Consider the following 20,904-nt stretch of genomic DNA (forward strand, 5'->3'; position numbering starts at 1 on the left):
ATTTGAACTCTGACCCTGGCAGTAGCCAGCTCAGCAAGCTTATGTTTTTCACTAACGATTATCTGCTGGGTCAGGAAATTAAATGTATAAAGCATTGAAAATCTTCCTCTCCTTTCTTTGGGACAACTGGCCTTGTAAATGTTATCAAGATAAGACGCAGCTGTTGGGAGAATGTTGCAAGAAGAACAAAAAAGTGTATTACAAGACTGAACCAGCTACTGTATTCAAGCAGGCATGAAACCTTGAAGGAGTAACATTTACAGAAAGACATTATAGCTGACCAGGTGCTTTGCAAGGCTATATTATTCCCAAGGGAAAACTTTTTTAAAATATGTAACATCAGCAATCTTTATGAATAGAATGTTGTGAACCGTAGTAATGTAGGTGCCCTGTGACTAACCACGTCAAAAAGGTGGGCACAAACTAAAAAGTAAAAACTATAAGAATTGTATACTTCCTGTATCATGTCAGACAAAATTCTGTACTTGTACGTTTTTTGCCTCCTGGTGTACACTAGTAAATTTTTGCATCTGAGCCTCCTGTGTTGTAATCTTTATTTTTATTTAAAAATGTCAAATACAGTTTTTGTTAACTGACTTATGAAAACAGATGCAGAGTGAAGCCTTTAATTAAGAACAGATGTTGCTTTGGTAGCTTATTTTACAATCAGAAAATTAGACAAAGCAAAGCCCCTATCCTTTTCTCCGAAAGGCTGCTGCTACTGAAAGATATTTGGTAGAAGAAAATTGGGGGATAATAAAAGATCATAAGCTAGGGTAGTGAAATGGAAATAGTGTCTTACTATTATGAATCTTATGAATCTCTGATGACACCTTTAGATACTCATATGCAAATAAGCACTTAGTATGTCTGCAGTGCATCCCACAAACCCTGGGCAGAAGAATTAATAATTATTGCAGAAATAACACTCAGAACTATCAGTAACACAACTTGGCGTAAATCCCTATCTCATCAGGTGGGTGGCCAACTGGCTCACTGACAGGACCCACAAGGTTAAAATAGGTGTCTCCACTTCTGACAGTAGACCTGTCACTAGTGGTGCTCCCCAAGGATCTATCCTGGGACCCCTACTGTTTGGCATCCACTTCTCAGAGGTCCAGGCAAAGACAAAAGGCCTGTGGCTGACCAAGTTTGTGGACAACTGTAAGTTGGGTGCTGTCATTGACTCCCCAAATAATGTTAACATACCGCAAGAAGAGGGTCTCACAGCAACAAATGACTGGTGCCAAAGTCATGGCCTCAAGTTAAACACAAAAAAAATGTATCATCATACCATTCGGCAAAAACACGGTCCCTATTGTACGGCAATCCCTAAGCACACAACCTGTGGTGAGAGACCTGGGTACTCAGGTTGGCAACAATCTCATATTTGACCATCATTTAACAGCAGTAGTCTGAAAAGCCTTTTACTTGGTTCATCTCATAAGTAAAGTGAATGCATCCAGAAAAAAGGAGGCTATTACCTCTCTATACTCCTCCCTCATTAGACCAATAATTGAGTATAACGCCCTGTTTGGTATGCACCTCTCCAAACATCTGCACCAGCTAGAAAGGCCACAGAAATACCTCACAAAGAGAATCCATGGCCTCCAACACCTGTCCTATGCGGACAGGCTCAAATCACTATCACTCTACTTGGCATCATACAGATTGCTCAGAGGTGATCTGTGTCTTGCCTACAAGGCCTGCCCTACTAGAGGTGCTCCATATCTGTTAGTCTAACTCCTCGCGCATTACCTGTTTTAAAGGCATGAATCTAATATGCAACATCAACAAAACCTGCTAGAGAGACAGGTTTGTCTCCCAGAGGCTGCCCCGTCAATGTAAAAGATTTCCCATACACATCAAACAGAATACCTCGCTGACCCTCTTCAAGCGCAGCCTTGATGAGTGGATGGGAAAACACAAATTTGTCCCAGAGTTTCCACCTGTGTCCCTCAGTGACAAGGGCTACAGGTGCTGACTGAGGTTTCTTTTTTGGGATAAACTCTTGGCCAGGCTTGTAAGGGCCCCAGGGCCATTAGCTTAGTAACCTCTTATGATCCTATGGTATAAATGACTGATCCTACAGATGTCATCCTTCTATTATGGTTAAATCATTACCAGCAGGTGGGAATGAGTTTGATTAATTGGCTGCAGAAAGAAATATCCATTCACCATCTCCCTTTGCAGATAAGCAAACAGAGAGAATGGAGGAAACAGATATTTTTGATGGCTGTTTTGCCTAAAAGAATCACTCTAAGGGTGGCTCCACAACATAAGAAGCACTGATGTACCTTTTGCTACTTCTGCTTTAACACAGAAGATACTATGGCTGCCTGCAGAAAGGGAATGGCTGTGTTTAGAAGTTCTGATTATTCATTTTCCTCCTAGGTGGGTGATAATTATACTAAAAAATTAAGATGGTGCAGACCTTTTCAGAGAGACATTTAATCAACTCCTATACTTCAGGGATTAAAAAGATTAGTCCAGTCAAGATCTGTCTTTGAGATCCCCAGTGCAGTCATTATAGCACAGCAGTCATGGCAGCCTTTGCAGCTGACTGAGGAGTTTTGTTTGCTAGTAGTATCAGTGACAAAGGAGATACACAAATTGTACCTGAAGTGTTTCTGTCCAAATGTCAGAAGTATTCCACTTTAAATAAGTTCTGGAATGAGGTGTCTCTTGACCTTTACAGAACTTGTTTTAACAGTGAGTTCTGGAATGCCAGCATGTGTACAAAGTATAGATTAAACTGTTCAAACAGTCCACAGTTCTCAGTTCCCCATCTGGAGTTATGAATTAAATAACCATGATTTCGTTTTATGAGAAAATAGGTTAAGGCTTCTGGAGGAAAAGAAATCTAGTGTGCCTTTTTTGGAAGAAGAGGACTGGTCCCTTCGTACCACCAACTAAAATTAATAAAAGTTTTAGGATTTCAGGAAAAAAAGAGATGGCCAGTTGGATGTATATGCAGAATTCAATCAGATCCAGAAAGCTTTCTTTGGTGATTTCACTGGAGTTACTTTGAGTCATTCAGATAACCCCTCCAAATGTAGGACAACTGGGACTAAGTCTCAGGACTGGGACTGCAAGATATACACTGGCTTCAAATCATATGGCAAAGTGAATTAAATAATGAGGAATGCGGACTTGGAACACAGGAATTATACTAGAAAAGTGATCACTGGGACCAAAACATGCCTAGCCATATACACTTTTAAATTTACATGTTCTTGCCACCTTTGTAAAGCACGTAATACTGTTTACCTCCCAAGCCGAGCAGAGCCTTACAAGATAACCTTGGTCTAAATGTGTGTCTTCCCATCAGTTATCAAGACTAGCCTTAAACATAGCCAAAGAAGTACTTTGTTTGACCTTTAGTGACAACTTATTCCATAAAATGCTGTGTTAAAAAAACATCTTTCCAGCAAGTCTTGTTTATCTTTTGGTGTATTTTTCAGTCCCTAGCATGGGTGTTTGCAGGGATCTATATTAGTTTGACAAAAGCTTTTTTAGCAAATACCTTTCCGTGGACCCCTATTCAGCAAAATTCACTTCTGCAATTCACTGAATTTACTAAGGGCAAGGAAGAAGTTGGCCAGCTACACAACTTTGCCCTTTTCCTCACTGTAGTGCAATCTCGGAGTTGGTATATACAGTTAGGGGGGTGGGGGGGCAAAGCCCCCACTTGGGTGGGTTTGATTTTGTTAGTTGTGGGTTCAGTTGTCCTGTGGAGCAATCGTTTCCTTGCCCTTGGTAAATTCAGTGAATCGCGGAAGTGAATTTCACTGAACAGGGGTCGATGGAATGGTGTTTGCTGAAAAAACTTTTGGCAAACTAATATAGACCCGTTTATAGAGCCACTGGTTTTGCAAAAAATAAAGAGGTCAAATAAGATTGGGTCTTTTATGGCTCAAAAGCCTAGACACAGGTCACCTTCGAGCAGCTGGTAGGCTACTGAGTAAAAGAAAAATTGTGTTAATCTTTTGGGATAGTCGAAAGATTTAAGAGTTTTAATCTTCTTAGAAATCTCTGGAGTCTTTTAAGTTGAGTGATATGCTTGGTTTTGTACTTGATGCCTGGAGAACAGCCACTGTGAGTTCTCCTGTGATATGTTCTGTGGCTTTGCATAAAAGGCTGGTGAGGCTAATGGGCCTATAATTACCTGGCTCTGTAAAGGGGCCAGTATTGTGTAGGAGAGTCACAGTGGTTGTTCTCCAGGCATCAAGCACAAAACCTTTAGACAGGCTGAGACTGAACAGTGTAAGCAGAAGCTTGAATAATGTATATCTGGCATTGATGAAAATGCAACCTAGTGTGCTGTCTGCCCCCGTGGAAGTATTATTTCAGAGGAAATTACATTTTCTGGGCTACTGGGGACAACAGTTTTGATAGGTGGGGGAATGCTGGCATTAAATGTATCTGCTAATATAGTAGCTATATCCTTGGGATCAAAACATATGGTATTATTATGGATGAGCTCAGTGTATTGCTGGACATTATTTATTAATTTTCTGACACAGCTGGTAAAGGATTTGTAATTTCCTTTGGTATCTATGGCAACCTTACGTTTATATTCTGCTTTACATTTTCTAATTGTGCAGTTAAGTTCCTTGCTGGCAAATTTCAGTGTGGTCTTGAGATGGTGGTGGGGAAGTTCTTGCAACTTTTCATTATTTTTCTTTTCTTACACAATTTACATTTATGAGAATTCCACTGGACAGGTTTACTCCTGAATTTTACATTATATCTGAAGAGTTTCTCCCCGGGCCTCTGCTGAAAACTGGCTTTGTTCCAAGTTGGACTTTCCCAGTTAACAAATGTTAAATAAATAAAAATTAAAAATAAATTTAGGGAAGATGATTTTCTATACAGCTGTCACGTCATGTAAAAGCTGGAGATGAGTGTAGCAGCCCTCTCATTTGGGTCAGTTTGCAAGGGACTGTTTAGAGTGAATTATTCATGTTATGCTATTTTCACTGGAGATGTCAGTCTGAAAAAGAATGAAAACAATACCACTTATTCGATTTGTACACTGCTTGATCTTAAGTTTATTCTTATTTATCTTAACTATGCAGCTGCTCATTGGCTCAGGTAATGGCTAAAATGAGCCTTCAGAAAGCCTACCCAATAGGTTAGCAAACTTAATAAAATAAAAATAAATTAAGCAAAAGGATGAGTGCAAAATCTCAGATCACATATTCATTCCACAAGAAAAAAAAGTAAAAAACAATGCATGTCTGAGTTCTGTTCTGATGACAAAACGAACTTGTGAATAACCAAAGGAACATTCTCTTAAACAGACATTTATTGACTGACTGACATTTATTTATCAGGAAAGTCCAACTAGACACATGTGCCCTTTTTCAGCAGAGGCCTGGGGAGAAAAACTCGAAGGTACCATATTTAATGTAATTGATAATTTCAATAACAAATGTAGTTTCAGTGAATATATTGCATAATAGTCAGTATAATACAATTTGTATTGACCTTAATGAGGACAGCATGTGTCCTTGGATCAGGAGAGGTCAAATAGGATGAAAGATAGAAATCCAAAAGATTAGAAATCAATGTCAGAGGTCTTTGGAGTCCTAAACGTATTTCTAACAGAAGCCATCTCAAAGTAATATCCAGATGAACTTAAGGAATCTATTCATGCACTGTCTTTGCTTATAATTCATTACATTCTTTACCTAGTTAAAGTACTATAAGTAAGAAATGAATTAATGTGTCAAAACATCACCTGAACTTTTGCAAAATAATACAAGAGTCTATATTCACTTACTTGTTACACTCCTTGCAAGGAAAAGGAGTACTTATATCTGTATCACCACTGGCTGTGCTGTGGGCGGGTGAACTCTTGACTGAGTCATATCCAGACTGCTGTCTTGGTTTTGGTTTAGAAGAAGCTAAAGAATGTGACTTTGATGCTTGGCTTGTACCACCATGGATACGTGCATGACCATTTAATGCTTGTCTAGAGCTGAAAATCTGAAAATGAAAGTATAGTTTTAAAGTTTTTTTCCCTAGTCAACTAAGTGATGTAGAACACAGAAAAGGCAGACTGATACATTCATACAAGCAATCAATATATTTTGCCAGAGGTGAGCACCAAAGTCCTCTGACTTCTGTAGGACATTAGAATCTCTACATGCATGGGAACTATTTGAAGAAAACATTAGGCTACTGCAAAATAGTCACCAAGACAAATGAGTACACCTAACAATTGGTAACATTACTGAGTTCTGAAAACAAAAACACTTAACACATTAAATCACTGACATTTATACTATACCCATCACTCAAAATGTAAACTAGTTGTGTAAGTAAACTTATTATGACAGTAGATATTCAAATGATCACTACTACAGTAGCCACAGCTATATGGGGTTATATCCTGAGAAGGATGTAACACCTGGCCAGCTAGTTTTCTTGGAGGTCTCTTATGCAAAAACCTCTTTCAAAAATATTTTGACATGAAAATGCATTGAAAGGGGAGAATCCATGGGCAGACATGCAGAAATGCCCAATAAATGAAACTTGATAGAGGAGTAAGAAAGGCCATAGAATACTAACTCACACAAATGTTGTAAAAAAAAGTTATGTACTGAGTTGTTGCTTTTCATTTCTCTTCAACCTGTGGGAATATGGATCCAGTAAGGATCTAACTCGAACGCATTTTCCAGCATCGGATCCAAGCTCCAAGCTCCTTCCCTACCCATAATGACCCTGTCTCCCTCCTACCCTTAGATTGAGTTTGCTGCAAACAGTAACACCCCAACTTACCCATGTGCCTAACACTCTGGGATTAGCACCCAAAGCACCATAAGGAAGACAAAGGCTCACCAGAGTAGGGACTATGCCTCTTCCATCCGGTCCACAACACAGCCCACATAAGACAGGGGGAAGGAGGGAGGGACGGTTGAAGACAAATGAAAAGAAACAACTCAGATGGAACGTTATGGTGAGTACATAACTTTTTTATCTGAAGTTGTTGTTTTCATTGGATCTTCAACCTGTGGGACAGAGTCCCCAGCTACCCAAAAAAAACCCCTGGGAGGTCCTCATGGAAGGATGTTGTGAAGCACGGTGGAGCCAAAGGATGCCCTGCCTATGGACAGGAGATCCAACTTACAATGTGAAATAAACGTGTGATGATGCCCAAGTAGCTGCAGAGCAAATGTCATCCAAAGAAACCCTTGACCAAAAGGCCGATGAAGTAGCCACAGATCTGGCAGACTGCACCCTGACATGACCTGGTGGAGATAATCCTTTGGCTTTACAGGCCAAAGCTATGCACTGTGAGATCAAATGAGCAATAGTTACCTTAGAAACAGGTTTACTAAGAAAGGCTTAGAAAAGCAAAAAACAGCTGATCAGACTTACGAAAGGACTTTGTTCTATGCAAATAGAAATGCAGTTGCCTATGAACATCAAGCAGATGCAATTTATACTTTCCTTTATTCTGGAAGTTCGGAAAGAAAACAGGAAGATTGATGATGTGGTTAATGTTAGATTCTGAAGCCACTTTTGGAAGAAATGAAGGGTTCGTCTGCAAGGAAACTCTGTCTTTAAGTAACACCATATAAGGGTCTTGACTGATAAGGCTGAATCTCCAATACCCTTTTAGCTGAAGTAATGGCAACCAGAAAGGCTGTCTTCCAAGACATGAATTGGAAATCCACTAGCTGCTGGTTCAAAAGGGGAAGAAAGAAAGGCTTGTAGGACTAGAGTAAGATCTCAAGGAGGTGTACGGTCTTTAACTGGAAGCCTAAGTAAAAAGGTACCTTTCAAAAAGGCTTTACAAAGCTTGGAAGAAGCTAAGGAAGCCAAATTGTCTCTTACATGGAAATTGGAGATAGCTGCCAACTGTACCTTTACCGTAGAAACGCTGGCACGCTGATGAAAAATATCTGCCAGAAACTCCAAAATGGTGGTGACTGGAGCAGTGAAGGGGTCCAAATCATGCTGAGAAGCCCAAATTGAGACATGTTTCCACTTACTGGAATAAACCTTCCTAGTGGAAGATTTGTGAGCTGCTACCAAAATCTTCTTAACAGGAGAAGACAGCCCGGGAGTCCTAGCTATCACTGGAACTGGAGCAGCCAAACCGTGAGCTTCAGACTGACTAGATCTGGATGTGGGACCCCTGAGGGATGCGAGATCAGATCCGGAACCGTATCTAATATCCAAGGAGGGCATACTGCATGAGACCACAGAGAGGGGAACCAAACTTGGAGAGGTCAGAAGGGGGCAATGAGGATCACTAAGCGCCCCAGCCGTTGAGCTTTCTGAATGAATTTTGGGATCAGAGGGAGTGGAGGATAAGCATAGAGAAGACCAAAGGCTCAAGCATGAACTAGAGCATCTCTAGGGGACTCCCCCGGAGAGGGGTTCAAAGTGAAAAACTCGCTGCACTTTGCATTGGAAGGCGAGGCAGAGAGATTGCAGCAAGGCGCTGACCCCACTTTCCGCTACTGAAGGATTCAGATACCACTCATAAGACATCAGGATAGATCTGATGAGCCTGTCAACCAGAATGTTGGACCTTCCCAGAATGTGCATTGCCACCAGAAAACAGCCAGAGGAGATCGCCCATTCCCACAATCTCATGGCTTTGCGACAAAGGGGATAAGACCTGGTTCCCCCTTGTTTGTTGATGTACCAGACTACAGATATGGTGTCTGTCTGGATGGCAATCATCCCTTGGGGAAGATGGGCATGAAGAGATTGCAATGCCAACAGCACCACCCTCATCACCAGGACACTGACATGCAGATGGGTCTCCAGAAAAGACCACGTGCCTTTGACTGTTCTTCCCATGCAATGCCCTCCCTACCCGAACAGGGAGGCATTCGTGATCACTGTGGTCATCGGGGTGGGAAGGATAAACAAACGACCCAGAAGAAGATCCGGGGACTGAAGCCCCCAGAGAAACGAATCCCTGTATACCTGAGAAAAACAAACTGGATGAGATAACAGCAGATCTAGCAAGGACCACTGGACTGCTACGGTCCACTGGAGAACCCTCATATGCAGACGAGCTGTAGGGATCAGGGTGATCATGGCTGCCATGGACCCCAATGCCCGAAGAACTGACTCCGCAGGGGTATATTGGGTCTGAACAATGTACAACACATGATGCTTGAGGGATTGAAGTATGTCCAGAGTTAGAAAAATCTTGCTCTGAGTGGTATCTAACCAAGCCTCAATGAAGTTGAGAACTTGAACTTGATCTAATTGGGACTTGTTGAGGTTTATGGTTATGCCTAGCTGGTGGCCAGTCTGGAGAAGGAGATCCCTGGATTGACAGAGTCGATGCCTGCAGGGAGCGGAAAGGAGCCAATCATCTAGATAGGGGAAGACCTGGAACCCTTGCAGCCGCAGGTGAGCCGCCACCACTTTGGTGAACACCCTGGGTGGCGGTGGTGAGACCAAAGGGCAGCGCTCTGAACTGCTAATGACTGGCTCCCAGCTGGAAGCAGAGGAACCTCCGAGACTGCCTGTCCATTTTGATGTGGTAGTACTCATTTTGGAGGTCCACTGAGCACATCCAAGTCGTTTTTCTGCAGAAAGGGCAGAATGGATTGCAGAGTGACAATCCAGAGTTTTGTCTTGGCAACTGACAGGTTTAGGGTTGAAAGATCCAGGATGGGTCTTACGTCACCTGTCTTCTTTGGCACCAAAAAGAACCTGGAATAGATGCCTGCTCTAGACTGGCCTGGAAGGGACACCCTGGATGACTCATTTTTCAAGCAGCTTGGAAATTTCCACTGGTGCGTCCTCCCACTCCAAGGGTAGAATGTCCAGGAGGTGCTTAGGTGGGACTGGTGGTTGAAGGAAGGGGATTGAGTATCCTCTGAATATAATTTGGAACACCCAAAGACTGACTGTGATTGACTCCCAGGCTGTTGGGTGCAGAGAGAGGTGTCCTCCACCTGCCTCCAGAGATGAGCAGTCGGGCAACCTTTCACAGGGCTGTGCGAGGGTCTGTCCGGGAAGGAATCCTGAGAGCCCTGGTTTCTCTGACCTCCTCTGCCACGAGGACGGCATCTGTCATATCCCCCTCTGCCACTGGGGGAAGGTGAATCCTAAGCATTGTGGAAAAGCCCTGAGACTTTCAGAACCACATCTTCTTCACCCTATGCTGATTCCGGGAAAAGGATCATTGTGGGGTTGAGAAGTGGATTCCAACAGCAGACAAGGTCTTCCCGTCTTTTCTCACTCTGGACTAAAGTGTCTCGAACGGTCTTACGAAAAAGGGTGAAACCATCATAAGGGGCATTTGTAAAAGATGCCTTGAAGGGCTCTGAGAATGCACAAAGCCAGAGCCAAGATTGACGCCTGATGGCAACACCTGCTGCAGCTGCTCTAGAGGCACCTTCCGTAGCGTGTGACATGAGCCTCATACAGGTATTAGAAATAGAAGTTAGGGTGGCCATACAGGAGGAGAACACCTTTTTCTCTTCTGCCAACATGGACCCTGGGGCAGACTCAGTGACCTCTTTGACCAGGTCCCGCTGAAGTCTGATGACATGTGCCATGTAGTTCAGCACACACAAGGCAAACGTGGCCGAAGCATAAACCCGCTTCCCGAAACAGTCCATGGCCTAGGACTCTTGGTCCAGTGAATGGACCATAGAGCTCTCCTGAGTGAGCTCTTTCTAGATGGCCGCCGCAACCACCATGGCATCAAACGGGGATCCTTCAGACCAATGCTGCCTGTCTGAAGGTGCGCTTAGAATTTTATCAGGAAGCTTGGGAATGGGCTCCACCGTGTTGGGCTCCATCCAAGCCCGGGAGGAAATCAAGTCCACAAGTGGATCAGCAGGAGGGGACACCCAGGAGGTAGAGGGTCCTGTGCCAAATGCCTCCAGGAACACTGACTCAGCTGGGTTGGGTTTCTGGCAGCTCTCCCCCACGTTGGTGTAGGATTTACATGATGCCTCCAAAGGAGACATCCTCGGGGGGGGGGGGTGACCGGGGGAACCCTCCCCTTCCTCTAAGTCGGTGTCTTCTGTGTGGGACTCCGGCGTGGAATACAAGTGCCTCCTTTTGCATATATGTTTCCAAGGGAGCTCCTTGGGGGGGGGGGGCTCTCGGGAGGACTCGGAAACTTCTGGCCGTCTGGCCATTCCCGGGGGGGGGCTAGGGCAGAGAGGCAACAGGCTGCCCCTGAAGCGGCAGGAAATGGAGGGAGCCAGGACAGACTCCGAGGACGATAACGTCAAGGGTCTGGAGGGAGCCAAGAGCACCCTCTCCACCATAACAAAAGCAGAGGGAGAACAAATCCCTGAAGATGGGAGCAGTACAGGATCTGTAACCCTCTGAATCATTGGGGAAGCCAGATCTGAGCCTCAAGGCACTGAGACTAGTGGAAGGGCCAACTCAGAAAACCTTGAAGCAGCCACCATCCCCTAGGATCTGGCACCAAGACTACTGCTCCGAGAGCTGGACTGCTCAGAAGTAGTTGGAGCTGAGCCACTCAGGGCAATGGTTGGCATCAAGGCACCTGGTACTATCGGCGCCAACCCCTTAACGCCGAGAAGCCTCAGACCCAAAGACTCTGAAGCTGGGGGTCAGATCGGAGAAGGGGCAATGGAAAGTATGGCGGACTGCATGCTCCCAGCCCCAGAGGTGGAGGGGGCAGGCAAGACTCCCATCTGGATCTGGGCCCAGATGAATTTCTACATCATCCTGTCCACCTCAGTTTCAGAAAGACTACAGGTGGATCGGATGGAGGAAGCTACAGATATGGGCCTGGAGAGGTGCCGGGGAGATGGCGATAAGGGGGATCGCCCTGAGAGACCTCAGACTCCGGTGAGAAACATAGAGACTGGAGCTGAGGGGAACCTAGGCTGGGATCTAGGCGGGATTTAGCCAGGGGCTTGGCCGAAGAAGTTTAGTCAGAGGACCGCTTACTGGGCCTATCCCGCTCCTTGTGATGCCTGATGGTTTTTCTCCCTGTCCCCAGCCTTCTTGGCGGGAGGTTAAGTCCCAGAGGCCAGGGAGGAGGAAGAAGAAGCAGAGGCCTCAGAGGAAGGTGGAGGAAGGAGGCCTTTCAAGATAAGTTTGTTCCTCCTGTTGATCAATGCGCGGGGGTTGAAACCTGTCCAGATCAAACAGGAGGTGCCCTGGTGTGGTACTCCCAAACAGACAACACATCGAGTGTGGCCATCAGAAGGGGAAAGCTTATGGTCACACACAGTATATTTCCGAAAGCCCGGCCTGGGGGTCTCAGCTATGGCATACGGAAACCAAGCGTGCATGCACACACACACACTTACTAGACAGGAAAGAAGAAAAAGAAAAGAAAGGGGACTTTTTTTTTTGTATTAGAGAACCGACATCTGAGCGCAAGGAACGGGTAGGGTATAAAACTAGAGGAAAATAGGAAGGCTGAAAAGGAAGAAAGAAGACAAGAAAAAAAATACCTTCACTTACCAGGAACTTGGAGCAAACAGACCACGATGCTGACTGAACACACGGCAAATGAGATCTGAGGGTAGGAGAGAGACAGGGGCATTATGAGTAGGGGAGGAGTTTAGTGCTTGGATCCGATGTTGGAAAATGCGGCCAAGTCGGATCCGTACCATATCCGTATTCCCACAGGTTGAAGATCAAATGAAAACAACTTCAGATCTGGAGAACAGCTGGCCCTGAACTGGTGCTGGTTATGCTGCTGGCACCAATAGAAAACCTCTTCCATTTGCTAATATATGCTTTTTGAGAAGAAAGCTTTCTTGCCTCCATTAACCCCTGCTGCACATCCTCAGTAAACAGATGCCTAAAGTTATTTAAGACCCTATCATCCAGCCAGTCAACTGAAGCTGAATTACGTCGCAGTGCATCAAACACCCCTGGTCTTGTGTCAGTAGATCCGGTCTGTGACGAAGCTTGTGGTAATTGCCCCTGGCCATTTCCAAAAGAAGGGAGAACCATAGTTGCCTGGGCCAGAAGGGAGTTACCACAGTGATCTTGGGGGATTCCTTTTCAATCTTCAGAAGTACCCTGGATATTAGTGGAAAACAGTGGAAATGTGTATAGGAACATTCCTGTCCATGGAAAAGAAAAGGCATCTGTCTCTTTGGCCATCTTGCATGAAGTCCTGGAACAGAAACTTTCCAGCTGATTGCTTACAAAGGAGACAAACAGGTCTACTTGAGGAACTTCCCACAGATTAATCAAAACTTGGAAGAGCCCTGATCTAGTTTCCATTCTTGAGGGTCTGCCCTTCTGCTGTTCATCTCGTCTGCCATACAGTTTTGCCCTGATGGAATGTCGATACATATAGAGTGAGATTATGCTGTGAAGCTATATCCCAATCTAACATGGCTAGTTTGCAAAGGGGGGTATGACCTGTTTCCTCCTTGTTTGTTGATGTACCACATGAGTCTGGTATTGTCTGTAATAACTTCAAGAGGTCCTAGGGACCAAAGATCATTCAGACTTAAATGCCTTGATCAGGGCAAGCATCTATTTTATATTTATGTGTTTGTGTCTGTCCTTGGTGTCCCACACACCGTGCACTTTTATCCCTCTTGAAACTGCTCCCCAAGCAAAGTCTGAGATGTCCGTGGTGACTGACTGCCTTGGAACAGGGAGGGAGAAGAGTAGGACTCAATTTAGAGATATTTTTTTGTATCCACCAAGTGATTTCCCTTTGGACAAACCAACCACAGCACTGGGATCTGAAAAGACAAGGGCTGTTGGTGCTGGGACCAAAGTGACGTCAAATACCAGTGTATATTTCTCATGTGGAGTCTTGCCAGGGGGTATCATGAGAACCATAGGTTCATAGGTGAATATTAGGCTAACTTGCTGGAGCCTTCCTGTGTCTTGACAAAGTGCTCTTCAAACTATCTGGAGATATACAGAGCTGAGTACATTTTTCTGGCATTTCAGAGTTGTGCACTGGTAATTGTTGTTTGACTAATTTTATATCACCGCTGGCTGACTTTAGAGTTGTGCACTGTTATTTTTGCTTCACAGTATAATTTTTCAGATCTCTGCTGAAGGTGTTGGTTTTCCCATACCCACCCTCCCTATTCCTGTGTTGTTTAAATTTGGAGGCTTTTGCAGTTGCCCACCCCCACTGTAGATTTGATCTGGGACACTCCCCCCAGTCCCATTTCTTTACCTCATTCTACCTAACACAATCCTTCTGCACTTGTTTTTAGTCATTTTTAATTTAATTGCATTTTTAAACTGTTTGGTCTAACATTGCTACATACTCAAGTGTGCTAGCTTGCACTGCATTTGAATTGTTTTTACTGCTGTTTTAGCTACTTTTCTGTATATATATATATATATATATATATTAATATAGCTTTCCTGTAACTAGTGTAGTCCAGATTCAGATTTGCTGTATCCAGGACTGTATGTAAGCTTCTGAGCCCCCAAGCTTGCTGTGTTGGAGGGAAGCCTTCTAGCTTATCAGTGGGAGTGGTAAGCACTAGGTAACCTATCTACCACATAAGGAGTGGTTCTGGCCCAGAAATTGTAGTTATTGGCCGTTTGGGCAGTTTTTCCATCTCTCTCAACTTTCTGATTTAAAAGCCCGCATTTGCACTTCTTTCCCCCCTTTCCTGTAACTAGTTTAGTCCAGATATAGATTCTTAGTTTTAGCACTTGAATTTGCTTATTCGTGATCAGCACTTGTTCAGAATTTGTAAGCACTAAATAACCTACTAATTACTATAGCACTCAATCTTCCTCATTACCTAGAGGAAAACAGTTTTTGTACTTACTTTTCTCACTGGCGTTGAGAAAAACAGCTCTTGTACTCACTTTCCTCACTTGTCTAGAGGAAAATAGTGTTTTATTCAGGCATGTCCAAGGGTCAGCTCCCAGAGTTCTCTCCTGTCTATCTGATGAATCTGGGCATCTTGGGGCAATGTAAAAATTGTCTCATGTACACAGACAACCCTCTCCTCCTACCACCCAACACTACAACCTGTGAGAGATGCATGTATCTAGCCAAACTGGAGGTAAAGCTCTCTCCAATCAAGACTGTACTTGACAGTCAAGAGGAGAAGTTAAACACTTGCACCACACCACACTCATCAAATAGTCTCACTAAATCTACACCACCAAAATCCACACATAGAAACACAAAAACATTCGCGGAGGTTCTCAATAATAATCTGCTCAAGCAACAGAGACCACCAAAGCAGAAATTTAAGCAACCTCCACCCACCCAAATGACACATAGCCCGCAGACTCAGTGTGCCAGCCAATATGGCAAAACAACGTACCCAACACACTAGTCATAGGTGACTCTATAGTCAGGCACACTGATGTCCCACTTACCAGGCTAAACAAGGAGAAGGTTACTGTCAGCTGCCTATCGGGTGCCAGGATCTGGCACATAACCCACGCACTCGGGTCACTTCACAACAAGTACAAATATGACTCTGTCATTGTCCATGTTGGTGTGAACGACCTGAGACGTACCTCCCTGGACTACATGAAAAGAGACATGGAAGAGCTCTCCGATCTTGTAGCCCAGGCAGGTATGACCCTAGCCCCGAGTAGCATTCTGCCATCACCCAGAATGATGCCACAGCACAAGGACAACATGATTGACTTCAACAATTGGCTAAGCTTCTGGTGCCATTCTAAAGGGATCCAGTATCTGTCTGCCTGGGATGACATGGTCGACAGACCACGATGCTTTGCCAGAGATGGCCTGCACCTGTCACCCCTGGGATTTTGGATACTGGCTAAGGTTCTTGCTGCCCCTATAGTGCCTTTTTTTGGGCAATGTTCAAATGACAAATTCACCACCGTAACAGGAACAGGCAAGCAAAAACCGAGGGTGATGCTACTCAATGCTAGAAGTCTAAATCTCAAAATGCACTCACTCGAGGCACTCCTTAAAATGGAGAACATCGATATCTGTGCAGTGACTGAGACCTGGTTCAAGGCTCCAGAGAGCACCCCTGCACTACCAGGCTATAACTCATACCACACTTTTCGGCCATGTAACCTGGACCGGAACACCAAAGGCGGAGGTGTGTCCATACTCATTAAGGATATCCACACCTCCAGGCTAGTTGCTCATTATAATGCAGCCGAGGTTATACAAGTGCAACTAACTCTGGGCAAAACTGCAATCCAAAGTGTAGCTTGCTACAGATCACCCACCATGCCCCAGGATTCCCACTCCTCCTTTCTTGATGTACTGGAAAATATTAGGGTTCAACCAAACAACCTAATAATGGTCAATTTCAACTACCCCACCATTAACTGGGAAAACTACTCATGTACCAACTCCTTCGCTCAAAGCTTTCTGGAATTCATAAACTCCAATGCCCTGGATCAACTTATCCACACCCCCACCAAGGGCAACAATATCCTAGATCTAGTCATTACCAACATGAGTGACCGGTGTTCCACACCTGAAGTCAATGCCTCATTGGTCCCATCTGACCATAAGCTAATTACCCTAGATATCCACATCCTGCCCCCACCCCCCATTAAGGAAACCATAGTAGAAAATTTCTCCAAAGCCAACTTCATGCTTCTTAAGACAGAAGTGGTGAACTTCATGACACCCATGCAGATGGACAATACAGTTACTACTACTGAATCCTATACAATTGCACTTTATAAGCACTTACATGAGTGCATGGATCGTGTTATCCCAAACAGAACCAAGATGCTATCCTCCAAAAAAAGGAAGCCAATCTGGTGGTCTCCTACCATAAACAAACTGTACAACAGAAGGAAGAAACTGTTGCAAAAGAGAGTAAAATCCCATGAGTGGAGGAGCTCCCTGGTCAGCCTCAGTAAGAAGCTGCGATCCCTGATAAAATCCTCCAAAGCTAGTTACGAAAACAAAATCGCCACTGATTCTAAAGACAACCACAAAGCATTCTATAGCTATGTCAAGAATCTCAATGGCAACACTCAGATCTGCTCTGAGTTACAGCACAATGGCACTAAATATACAGACCCAACTGATATTGCCAACATCCTGGCAGATAGGTTCAGTGCTAACTTTACCCCCCTCTCACCCCCTAAAGAGCCCATCTCTATACCGGAAGAATGCAAAGTTCCTGTAATCACGGCTGCATAGGTAAAAACCACACTCTCCAAAGCCAAGAACACAGCATCCATGGGACCAGACAACATCCCAGGCTGCGTTCTACACGAACTGGCACCCCACCTAAGTATCATGTTCAATCATAGCCTCATCTCAGGCTTTTTGCCTGCTGAATGGTGCACAGCGACAGTTATCCCACTCCACAGGGGGGGAGCCACCACGGACCCCGGGAACTATCGCCCCATTAGCCTGACAAGCCTGGTCTGCAAGGCCATGGAACATATCATCATGGAACTTATAAACAAAGACATTGGGAATCTCCAAACTCTGGACCCCACCCAGTTTGGGTTTGTAAAAAGCAGATCATGTCTCCTAAACCTGATAGACTTCTTTGAAGCAGTCACCAAAGCCGTAGACAAGGGTAAGGTGGTTCACACAGCCTATCTAGATCTTGCCAAGGCTTTCAACACCATCCCCCACTCTGGAATTATAGATAAACTCACTAAACTAGGTATAAATCCCTATGTCACAAGATGGGTTGCCAACTGGCTCACTGACAGAACCCACACTGTGAAAGTAGCAGACTCTAAATCCGACTTCAGACCAGTGACATGTGGAGTACCACAGGGTTCAGTCCTGGGTCCTCTCCTTTTTGGTATCTACTTCTCTGAAGTACAGGCTAACACAGAAGGTCTTTGGCTAACGAAGTTCGCAGATGACTGCAAACTAAGAGCCATAATCGAAACTCCTAACGATGTGGACATCCTACAAAAGGGCCTCACTCACTGAGACAGATGCCTGGTGTCAAAGCCATGGCCTCAAGCTCAATGCCAAAAAGTAAATTGTCTTCCCCTTTGGCAAAAACTCTGTACCCATGAACTACAACAGAGGCGGTAGTATACTTAACACCGAAAGTGTGATAACAGACCTTGGGACACAGGTGAACAGTAGTCTCTCCTTTGATAATCACATCGCCACAGTAGTCAGGAAATCCTTATACGTGGCACACCTCATCACAAAAGGTTTCTTATCCAGAAAAAAAGAGGTCATTGTTCCCCTCTACTCATCACTCATTAGACCCATTATAGAGTACAATGCCACTTTTGGTATGTACCTCACAAGACATCTACAACAACTGGAAAGGCCGCAGAAATACCCCACAAAGAGGATTACAGGCCTCAAACAGATGCCCTACGCAGACCGTCTCAAAAAACTCCAGCTTTACTCCGTCGCATATCGCCTACTCAGAGGTGATCTCTGCCTAACATACAAAGCTATGTCAAATCCAGAGCTGTTGGACATGCTCCACTTAAAGAAATCTCAATCACTCTGAGCTACACGCTCTAGGGACCTAAACCTTGTCACCACAATAAATAGAACATGCCGGAGGGATAGATTCCTGTCTCAGAGACTTTCCATACTCTGGAATAAACTACCTATCTATATCAAACAAAGCTCCTCATTAGCACTCTATAAGAAAAATCTTGATGACTGGATGGGAAAAAGGAAATTCACCCCGGGGATCACCTCTGTGGCTCTGGTCGACAGTGGCACAGGAAAATAATTTTCTTGGGTGGCAAAAGCCAGGGTACCTTTTTGGCTGGGCTTGTATAGGCCCCAGGGCCGACAACCTAGTACCTAGCTATGAACCTATGAACCTAAAGGGCCATTTTAAGCCTAGCCAATCACCTAAAGTTAGAATCAAAGCCTGTACCTTGTCTCTATGAAGTAAAGACATTAACCGCACCTCAACCTGGCCAAAGCTGCTGACACAATTCCCTAATCAGGCACAGCAGAAAAGCTAAATAAACTGGGAATAAACCCTTATGTCATCCGATGGACTGCCAACTGGTTCACAGACAGGACACAAATAATCAAAAGAGAAGTTACCTCCATAAAGAGACCAGTCACTAGCACAGCCCCCCAGGGTTCTGTGCTGGGACCTCTGCTGTTTGATATCTACTTATCTGAAGTAAAAGCCAATACCAAAGGGCTCTGACTCACTAACTCTAAAGATGACTGCAAGCTAGACATCCTGCATGAAGGTTTGAATCAAATAAATAACGGTTGTCAGAATCATGGACTGAAACTAAATGCCAAAAAATGCATAACTGTGTCATTTGGGAAGTCATCTACCCCAGGGAACTACCACATTGACAATACAACCCTAAGAGATGACCCCGTTGTTTGGTATTTGGGAAGTTATGTGGACAGTGACTTAATTTTTGACCAACACATGTCTATTGTTGTAAGAAAGTCCTTCTATATTGCACAGCTTATAAACAAAGGGACTGTGTCTAGATCTAAGGATGTCATTGTCCTCCTTTACTCAGGCCTCATTAGGTCAGTCGTTGAATATAATGCAACCCTTCTGGCATGTATGTGTCCAAACACATGCGAGAACTGAAAAGCCCACAGAGGTACCTTACTAAAAGGATACAAGGCCTAACTAACATGTCCCACATGGAGAGACTCAAAGCCCTGTTATTACACCCGGTATCCTACAGACTGCTAAAAGATGACCTGTGTCTGGCATGCAAAGAATCCTCCAGCCTATTACTGATGGATTTATAGCATATCAGCAAGTCAAATGGCATCAGAGATGCTCATTCCAGGGATCTAAGCCTCTTCTGCAACATCAAAAGTCAGTTATATCTCACAGGGGTACCGCTGATGTGGAACAGACTCCTCATCCACATAAAATAAAGCTCAGTCCTGTCCATTTTCAAGTGCAACTTAAACCTATGGATTGAAAATAGAAAATGTACCCAAGGACTGCCCCCTGTACTACTAATGGACATAGGCAGCTCCTAAATGCTTTATCCCATGCATGGGTCCTCTGAAATTATCTATGGTATATACGATTCCAGTTATTCTCATTAGGGATAATATATAATTATAGACCATGTGATGGGTAAGGACAATCTTTAACTAAAAGTGATTGGTTATTTTGAGTACTAAATAGGTAATTAGCTAGGCCTAAAATAGCCTGCAAAAGCAGCTACCCCAGTACTTAGCTACGAACCTATGAACCATTATGCCAAACCCACCTCTAGAAGTTATTAGACCCAAAATCCTGAGGTATTCCTCCCAGTGACCAACCTCTGAGTGGAAAACCCTAGAAATGGATATAGATGTAGATCTATTTTTCCTGAAGACCAGCTCTTTGAACTGTGGTGTCTAGTTGATATCCGTTTTGCTAGAGAAACCTTCGACTGCTTTTCCCATCTTGATGTTAGAAAAGGAGACAAACTGATCTGTTTTCTAAACTCCTTGGTTCTTTATAGGTAAACAAAAAGAAGATATGTACTTACCATAATGTTCCATCTGTGTTGTCCATTTTCATTCTTCCTCAACATATGGGTTCAGATCCGATACTTGGATCCGACTCGGATGTTATTCTAGCTCATGGACACCAACAAACTCTCAAGCTCCTTCCCTACCCATAATGCACCACCCCTAACACCCCTCAGATCTTGTTTGCAGCTTGATATAAAGACCATAAAGAACTGTCATAATTAGAGTTCAACACACGGGACATGTAGTGCCCCAAGAATTTAATTCCTCCAGAATTCACTTGTGATAAATGGAGGGGGATGAAGGGTGGGGAGTTGAGGAAGAATGAAAATGGACAACACAGATGAAATGTTATGGTAAGTACATAACTTCTTTATCTGATGTTGTCAATTTTCATTCTTTCTCAACATATGGGGCAGAGTCCCCAGCTATCTAAATTCCTGTGCAGATTTTTATGAAGGATATTCCTGAGTACGGTTGAGTCAATGGTCTCTCTTTCTTTCGAGACCGGCTCCAATTAGTAATGAATGATAAAAGTATTAGGATTTGACCAA

General features: G+C 44.1%; 1 protein-coding gene across 1 annotated transcript in view; it reads right to left on the reverse strand.

The window, feature by feature from the left end:
* The window catches only part of TRERF1 (transcriptional regulating factor 1), a 1,546,663-nt gene that overhangs the window by 109,310 nt on the left and 1,416,449 nt on the right, over window positions 1-20,904 (reverse strand). Inside the window, exon 15 of the mRNA XM_044060332.1 lies at window positions 5,789-5,994. Coding sequence (XP_043916267.1) covers window positions 5,789-5,994 — 206 coding nt within the window. The remainder of the gene's footprint in view (window positions 1-5,788; window positions 5,995-20,904) is intronic.

The sequence above is a fragment of the Protopterus annectens genome, chromosome 1.part0 (genome assembly GCF_019279795.1).
Source record: "Protopterus annectens isolate FY-2018-M chromosome 1.part0, PAN1.0, whole genome shotgun sequence".
NCBI lineage: Eukaryota > Metazoa > Chordata > Ceratodontiformes > Protopteridae > Protopterus > Protopterus annectens.